The sequence below is a fragment of the Cryptomeria japonica genome, chromosome 11, assembly GCF_030272615.1.
Source record: "Cryptomeria japonica chromosome 11, Sugi_1.0, whole genome shotgun sequence".
In the NCBI taxonomy this organism is placed as follows: domain Eukaryota; kingdom Viridiplantae; phylum Streptophyta; class Pinopsida; order Cupressales; family Cupressaceae; genus Cryptomeria; species Cryptomeria japonica.
The window spans coordinates 198,008,519-198,016,963 of NC_081415.1; the positions used below are offsets into that span (position 1 = coordinate 198,008,519).

General features: G+C 33.4%; 1 protein-coding gene and 1 long non-coding RNA gene across 6 annotated transcripts; both read left to right on the forward strand.

Annotated features, from left to right (window-relative positions):
- Nucleotides 1–258: 258 nt before the first annotated feature.
- On the forward strand, nucleotides 259–4,658 carry LOC131859951 (uncharacterized). 5 transcript variants are annotated; one of them, XR_009359519.1, is made up of 4 exons: nucleotides 259–505; nucleotides 707–1,020; nucleotides 1,190–1,319; nucleotides 1,499–4,397. It is a non-coding gene; the product is annotated as an uncharacterized LOC131859951 (long non-coding RNA). The 5 variants fall into 5 exon arrangements; XR_009359521.1 differs by lacking the exons at nucleotides 259–505; nucleotides 707–1,020 and adding an exon at nucleotides 4,509–4,657 and having other exon boundaries at nucleotides 1,072–1,319; nucleotides 1,499–2,062; nucleotides 2,257–2,325; XR_009359518.1 differs by lacking the exon at nucleotides 707–1,020 and having other exon boundaries at nucleotides 365–505.
- A 953-nt stretch (nucleotides 4,659–5,611) lies between these two features.
- On the forward strand, nucleotides 5,612–6,217 carry LOC131860130 (uncharacterized). Its single transcript, XM_059214502.1, has one exon. The coding sequence runs from the start codon at nucleotides 5,612–5,614 to the stop codon at nucleotides 6,215–6,217; it is 606 nt and encodes a 201-aa protein (XP_059070485.1).
- Nucleotides 6,218–8,445: the final 2,228 nt, after the last annotated feature.

An 8,445-nucleotide genomic window follows, 5' to 3' on the forward strand; every position in this document is an offset into this window, starting at 1 on the left:
TAGCCATCTCTATATATTGTTAGTCCCTGCCTTAAGCAGGGAACTAATGTTTTCATGTAACTAAATTAGTTTGTCAAATGAAATCAAAAATATTTAATTCTAAAGTTTTAAGTATGATTCTTTTGATTTTTTTTATTTTTCAAATTATTTTAATTTTTTCTTAAAAACATTATTGGCTGATAGAATTTCCCTGGGGGCTTAAATAAATTGGCACTGTGCTTACGGCAAGTGCTTTGTACAATTTCATTAATGCTATTTACTTATTTCTTAAATGCGCTGTACATTTCATTAATTTTTTAGATTAAAAACAAAGTAAATTTCATTAAAGGCTATTGAATGCAGAATTTAGTTGACGAAAATACTCTGGCTGCATTCGCATCGAATAGTTACTGAGGTTCATTGCTTCTACAATTTTGTTGCATTCTCATTTGACATGGGTGAAAGATTTAAGAAAGCAGAACATTTTATTTGCGAAAAGTTTCCTAAGAAGACTGCATAAATCCAGGTATGATTTGTCAGCAATTCTTAGTGGCAGAAAGCTACCATTATTTCTCTGTTTTTGTTAGTAAAAAATTTCATTATTTGTTTTTTAATTAAAACCCCTATTTTTTTATTGCTCAACTTCATTGTTATTACTAATGTGGGTATTTTCCAGAATCGCTGATTATTGCCTGAGACTTTCATTCATTTATTTGTTCACTGACAGGGGTTTTAGAGAACAGTATCCAGACTTTTTTGCAGGAGCTTTGTTTACTGTGACTGAATTTGAAGAATTTTCATTTAGCTTCATTTTCATTTTCAAGAATTTTGGCTCTATGGCCAATGCATAGGCTAAGGCTACTGATATCCTTCTGCACAGACACTTTGTCCTGCATGTCGTCCTTGTGTTGAGAAAAATTCTCCTTACAAAATCATAGATTTATCGCTGGAAACGAAGCAGAAGAGGGGAAATGTTTTTCTTTTTATATTCCGTTGTCCACAAAATTCGCCACAACAATGGCAGGAATTTGAGTCGTTTCTGTAATGCATATGATTTTATTTTTTTTGGATTCATTGTTAGTGTAGAGAGCCAACATTTGGAATAAAATTGCTGTTTGTAAATTTTGTCAGATTATTTAATCTATAGTTTCATGTTATTTATTTATTAAAACTATTTTCCTATTAATCTTTACCATTTTTTGATTGGCAGTTGGTATTTTCCGGGGTTTTAGGTAATTTAAAAAAAAATAAAAAAAATCATGGACGAATCAGGAGGAATTTTTTAAAAAGATTTAAAGATTTTTCTCATGTTTGTATCGCGCATGCAAGTACCAGGGCAGGTACAGGTTTCTAAATGTCAATTTTTATTTTTTAATGTTTGTTACGCGTGTAGGGACGAGGGGTGTACATGTTTCTTAATGTTAGCATTTAAGATTGCAGGTGGCGCTCTTAAGCAGACATCATGTTTATGGAATTCGCAAAACAATGCAGCAATTTCATGTCTAATCTTGTTTTGCAGAATCTAGATGAGTAATGGTGGTGATGTTTTACAAGGCCTAAATATCGCTCAATGGAAGGCAGTAAGATGTTCTAGCAGAGGGAAAGGCATAAATTTTAAATAGGTAAGTGAATTACTTCTTCTATAGTTGAATGTTCTGCCCTAGCTTGCTGTTGTCCAATTTACAAAGATATTGGCTTCACAACTGACATTTGCATATGCGTAAAAACTCTTTTTAGGGTTTCATAATAAAGTCGTAAAAGAAGGTGAAAGCAGCCATTGGCTCCTCGCTGCTCAAATCTCTGATAAGAGACGTTTGTTGTTTTTTGCCCCCAATTTTTTATCTTTAATTCACCCCCGGACTTCGTATCAAATTTATTTCAAATATTTTTATTCAAATTACTGAACATTGGAGGCATTTTTGTTTACTAATTCATATTCATTTAAGGGTCACTTCTATTATTCACATTTTTTTGGAAATATAAAATCCTTGCACTAGTAAGGGAAGAAGGAGAAGCAATGCTATAATGATATTTTTTTAGTAAACATTGAATGAGAAAGAATATTTACTGAGCTGTGCAAATGGTAAGCTCATTGAAACTTCACATTAAGTTAAAAATATTTTCATTAAATTTTAAAAGAAGCATAGAATATTTTATTTATAAAGTTTGATATTTGGTTTTTTGGGGGGGGGATTACTTGGTTGTGGTGGTATTTTTTATTTAAATGTCATGACCAATGAAAACACCATATATTACTGGATTTTCTCTAATATGCAGTATAAGAAGAAGGCATCTGGGCATTTGACAGTGCTGCTCTGTTCCTGCAATAAATAGATCCTATCACAGGTGCAGGCCATGAAACCATTCTCCGTTATGGGAAATGCTCATTTGTGGAATTAATATATTTAGTTCTTTAACATATATTCCTTACTTCTAATTAGAGCTGAAAAGACTTTCCTGTAGACAACTTGAGAATTAATGCAATGTAATATCATTGTTTCTGATAGAAATTACTTGACATGATCATACATGTCCCTTCACCCAAAAGGAATTTGTATGATATTGTGAGCAAACGAACCATTAAAAAACAATCCATTGGTATGGTTTTTGGCTGTTTTTAATTAGCCTGTATATGATTTACGTCAAAATCTGGTATAAAGTTTGTAAAGTCAGTAGATCTGTATTTCTATTTATATTTCCTCTAATATGCAAGGAGACATCAACATCAACATATCCTTTATAGTATAGTACTGTGAAACTCATTAAGGGTTTCAACAATCTTTGGGGTCTTGAGCATTAAATGGAATGCATTGGTTGCAGGATATGCATAAATTAATTTATTAAAAGAAAACATAAAAACTTGTAAGCAAATGTAGTCGAGAGCTGTGAGACAAGTCTCTATGAGCATTTGCCAGCATCCTTGTAGCTTGTGCAAAAAATGGTAGATTTGCAACAAGGTTTTGACACACATAAAAGTATAAATGAAAGTGGATTTTCTCAAATGTTGTAGTTGCAAGTCTTGCATTTTCTAGTATGCAAATTTTCCATATACAAGTTGGAAAGTTCCAAGGCTTTTATTATTCATTAATTTCAATGTTTCAATTATTCTGTTAGCTATTAATTTATGTTTTGATGGAAGCCCATAACCTTCTCCAAAGCTGCCATTATGGTACGGGAAGCAAGGATACTAGAAAAAGTCATGGATTTTATCTGTACACCTACAAGCTGCATTTGCTTGAAAGCTTTTTGGGCGTATGCTACAATTATTGCCAGGGATATTGTTCTTTTCAACATAAACATTACTTGTTCTATTTTGGACAGATATATACCATCAAGTAAGTTGATCTTATTATAGGTTGCCATGTTCATTATATGGACTTTTACCTTTTACTTATACTTAAAAAGGATCTTAAGTTTTGATTGATGTTTTTTATGTTTTTTCTTAGGCAAGAAGCCTTTGAACTTAGAAACTCCAGCCAGCATATGAAATTGTAACATGTACACCCCTGTATTCTTCTGAAGAGTTTCTTTGGTCCCTGCCCATAAAAGTCCATGATTCCTCAGAATATTTGTTGCACTGTAATTTGTAATACCTGAGCGATCCAAAAACTCAAAATTTTAGTCAATTCCTTTGCGTCTATATTACACAATCCTTAACAATCAGTCAATGATAGAGCCTTTTTACAATTTTACAATAGTATTTATAATTAGCATGTATACTTTTGATGTGCAAACAAAAAATTTCCCATAGAAACACTCTGGAACAATTTTTCACTCCATTCTGTGCACATGATTCAGGGAAAACAAATCTGAAAAGCAACCATCAATATCTTCTATCAAGAATCTATTGCATTATAATTTTTGTATTATTTGTAGCAGCTTGTAGAAGTCTTCAACTTTATTCAACATGACCTACTAACGGGGGATGTCATGGTATTTGATACACAAAGTGAAGTTTTTATCTGGATTGGTCAGCATGTAGACTTTTGAAATTGGTTAGTGAAGTTTTTATCTGGATTGGTCAGCATGTAGACTTTTGAAATTGGTTAGGTGAAAGGAAAAAAATATAATATTTTGTGTTTACATCAATTTTCAATTTTCAAATGCTCTATATTAGAATGACTTTGTTTTAACTACAAAGAATTTTTATAGTTACAAGAATGTGAAAATCACTTACTCCTACCACCTTGTGCCCTCATCTAATGGATGCACGTAGTTCTGAAAAAAGTGACTTTTAGCCAATTTGGAGTTATTGTCAATTGATAGTGCCTGTGAGATCAAGCCTCTACATTTTATTTCAACACTATATTCCTTTGATTGTAGTGTTTAGATTCACTTGCTTATCTTTTTTACTGGCTATGAGAATTTTTCATTTGATTATTTTTGTCATTTGTTTTCTTTAGTAATTCTTGTCAATTTTGCAGACTTTTGGATCGACAATCTAAAAAAACAAGCGCTCCATGCTGCAACTTTTTCATTTGATTATTTTTGTCATTTGTTTTCTTTAATAATTCTTGTCAATTTTGCAGACTTTTGGATCGACAATCTAAAAAAATAAGCGCTCCATGCTGCAACTGTTGAAGAGCCTAAAAAAATAAGAGCTCCATGCTGCAAATGTTGAAGAGCTAAAAATTTTCAACTAATGTTAAGTTTTTGTAAACATAATTTTTGTTCAACTGAAATTTGGTTCTAAATATCAAAAATATTTGACATTAGAAATTTTGATATCTATTTTATGACTTGCTGAAAATCATATCCATAGCAATTTTGATCCCTATTTTATGGCTCTTGATGAAAACCATTTCCTTGCAATTGTATAGGACTAAAAATATGTTGCATATTAAGAAATAAAATACAAATCGCTACAGTTCAATTTGAAATGTTTATAACTTTGAAATTTAGATTTGTCTATGCACTAAATTTCATACACATTGTCAAATTGATATGGTGGTTTGATTAGCATTTCATGTCTGTTATTTTCAGCTATTTTTTGCAATTGGCAGGGACTCCAGCTGTATCACAGCTCTTGTTTATGTATTGTTAACTTTCAATTGATTTAAATTGTTATAAGTATAAACATTTTCCTATGGGCGTGAAAGTTGCACGGTGCACCCCCTCTAGGGCAAGTGCTAGTAATAAATATATCAGATATTTGAAATGAAAAAGGTTGAGCATTTCACATTCAGGCCCTTCCCTCCCTTCTCTCTGCTATAAATTCACAATGGGATCTCTGTTTCCTGGTCTTCCAGATGAAATTGGGTTGAAATGCCTGCTGAGGTTGGAGTTGAAGTCCTTTGACAATGTCAGACGTGTCTGCAAAAGGTGGAACGCCATATTGAAAAACCCCAAATTTTATAAGAAAGAAAAGATCGAAGATTTCCGAGCAACGGATTTGTATGCTCCAGAAAGTAGCCGGGATTTGCGACAGAGTAGCGGTATACGATCTGAATAAAAACATGTGCAAAAGTCTGCCTCCCATTCCCACACAATAAATTGCGTCTGTCACTTCCATTTCGTGAAACAAAACCTCGTTTTGATCAAGGATGTGTTTTGCGATTCTACAAGAAGTTGTGTGTGGTTGTACGATTTTCGGAATGGTGGTTCGAAATGGCGAGAGGGTGCCAAATTGCCAATGGATTTGCAGAATGGATTTGCCTCCGCAGCGGATGAGCACGGGGGACTAATTTATGTGGCTGGAGGGTCTGGTGATGATACGTTTAACAGCCCGGTCCGTAGCGCTTTTGTTTACAATGTGGAGGAGGATAAGTGGGATGTTCTCCCCGACATGAACACCTACCTGGAGTTCTTTTTAGGTGCTTTTGTTGACGGCAAGTTTTATGTAATGGGTAACCCGTCTGGGCCTAGCTTTGAGATTTTTGATTCCTACACGAGAAGCTGGAAAACTATGGAGAATAGTTTCAACAATTGGCGTTATTTCGTAACTGCATTTGGGCGTTTGCATTGCTTGTCTGTTAGGGGATTGATTGAATATGACTATAGCCAAGATAATGTGAACATTGTAGGGACTTTTCCAACGGAGGATTGGGTTCTTTCTATTAAATTTGCTGGAGTGGTTAGCAATAAAATCATTGTGGGCAAAAAGGATCCAATTGAAGGTCAAGATTTTTATATTCTCGCACCTCCAAGTGAGACAGGAGGAACACTCAAGTTGATTGGCTTTGAGAGACCATCAGGCCTCGAGGGTTCTACGATATGTGCTGCAACTCTGGATCTCTAACATCTTCCATTATTATTTTTATCCTTTAATAGATGGAAGAAATTGAATCAAAAGTATCCTCTCTGCCAGCACTCTGCCCTCAAAGAAAGAATCATTCAGTCTATGGCAGGGTGCTTTCAAATTTTGTTATTGTAGCCTCTCAAACAGATGCTCCTAGGCAAATTATATTCTTCCAGTTAGGTTTTTTTAATTCCTATTTTTGTATGAATTCATGGGAAATCATGTTATCCATATTGGTTACAGGCTAATCTTCTAACTGATGTTATTTTCATTTGTGTTGCTAAGATATTTTGTTGTGAAAATTAGGTCATTGAAGAATTATCTTTAAATCGTGTTGTTTTTCAGGTTTCCTTTTCTGGGTTTGATCTACCTTGATAGGAAAAATTGTATACTGATTTGAAAGTCTGAACTCTTCTAACTGCTTTTGTACTTTTTATTTGTACTGTTTCCATGTTATTTTTATTTGTGTTGATAAGACATTCTGTTGTGAAAACTAGGTCATTGAAGATATCTCTTAAATCATGTTGTTTTCCAGGTTTCCCCTTTGGGTTTGATCTACCTTGATAGGGAAAAATGCTAATCTGATTTGGAAGTCTGAGAAATTGTGTTCTTCAAATTTGAGTTGTAAAGAGTCGTCTTTGGATTTGGGTTGGTGAGGATTTATGTTCTTTTTCTTTTGGATTTCTTCTACCTTCGCGAGTTGTTGAGAAATCATTCTGCTTCAAATTGATAGTTGAACATTCATGTTTCTGAATTTGAGTTATTAAAGTACCTTGGTGTGTTCCCCTTTTATTTTTTTCAATCTTGTTTTCCAAATAAGATGATTGAAACATCTTGTAATTACTTTGGATTGAGACATTAAGAACCAATGCTCTGTTACATTGGTTCTTCCCAAACCGTAAAAAAGATGTGATCTTATAAATTGAGCTACTAGTATACTAGTAGCTAAACAGTCTATCTGTATGTGTGCAGAGAGCCAGGCATGACAGTATTTATGGGACTGTTTTCTCAGAAATATATCAAAACAAGATCAAATCCTAGTTAATTTTGGATAATTTTGTACCACCGGGAACCAGGGACTATGCTACAGATAGACTACAATGAATTTATTTGCCCTAGCACATTATTTGTGAGGTCAGCCATTTGGAGTCCCACAACCCCTCCTTGACCCCCAACATGAAACTCAGGAGGCTGTATAACTCAGAGTTATTTTAGGGAGTTTAAAAGTTGTCATTTGGATGGTAGGTAGGTTGGAAACAATTTCTATCAGTTGAGGATTATCCCCAACATGAAATTCAGGAGGCTGTATAACTCAGTTATTTTAGGGAGTATAAAAGTTGTCATTTGGATGGTAGGTAGGTTGGAAACAATTTCTATCAGTTGAGGATTATTGTTATTGTGTTTTTTTTTTGTATTGTCAGAGATTTGAACTCAGTACCATCTAAGTGTCTGTAATGTAGACTTTGTTAGTCACCTATTTTACAAACATTATAAAAAATAAGAGTTCAGAAGTACCATTTTGTTTTTAATCAACAAGTACTATTTCTACTAAAAAATTATATCTAAATTTCTTGAGAAGCCCAAAAAAACTATCATTATTTTGAAAATTATGATTTTGAGCAATCAATTGAACAACATTTAAGTTTGAATTTCTACAATATGTATTCCTAGCATGTTACTTTCATTTGATTTACAATTCTTCATGTCATACTTTCCCTAGGTAAAAAATATAGTGAGAGGAGAACTTAAGGCTTGGGTGCTCTGATTTGAATGAGATGGTTTAGTTAATAAATAACTTTATTCAATTAGTTAGTAAAGATATAACATAGAATTTATGATGTTGATTGATGGAAGCATGATGGCAATAGGTTATTTAAATGTGGAAGTGAATTCATGTTCTCCAAAGATGTTTGTGTGCCTCAATGGGTAAGGCTAAGGGCAATTCTTCAATCAATTTGATGGATGTACCTAAAAGCTAAAGTTAATGGTGAGCCTTGGCAATGGTTAACAAACCATTTATCAAATATTAGAAAACATAAAATTGCAGCTATGTGTGAGGCATCTATGCACTTTGGTTTTTGTTTCGTTAGGTTTTCCATGTCAAGGGATGAGAATACACCTCAATAGTTTTATTTGAACATTTTAGAAAACACAACTTTATTACTTTCCAAGAACCATCCACAAACTTAACATTAGACAATAGTGCAAACAACAAATTTATTTTTGTT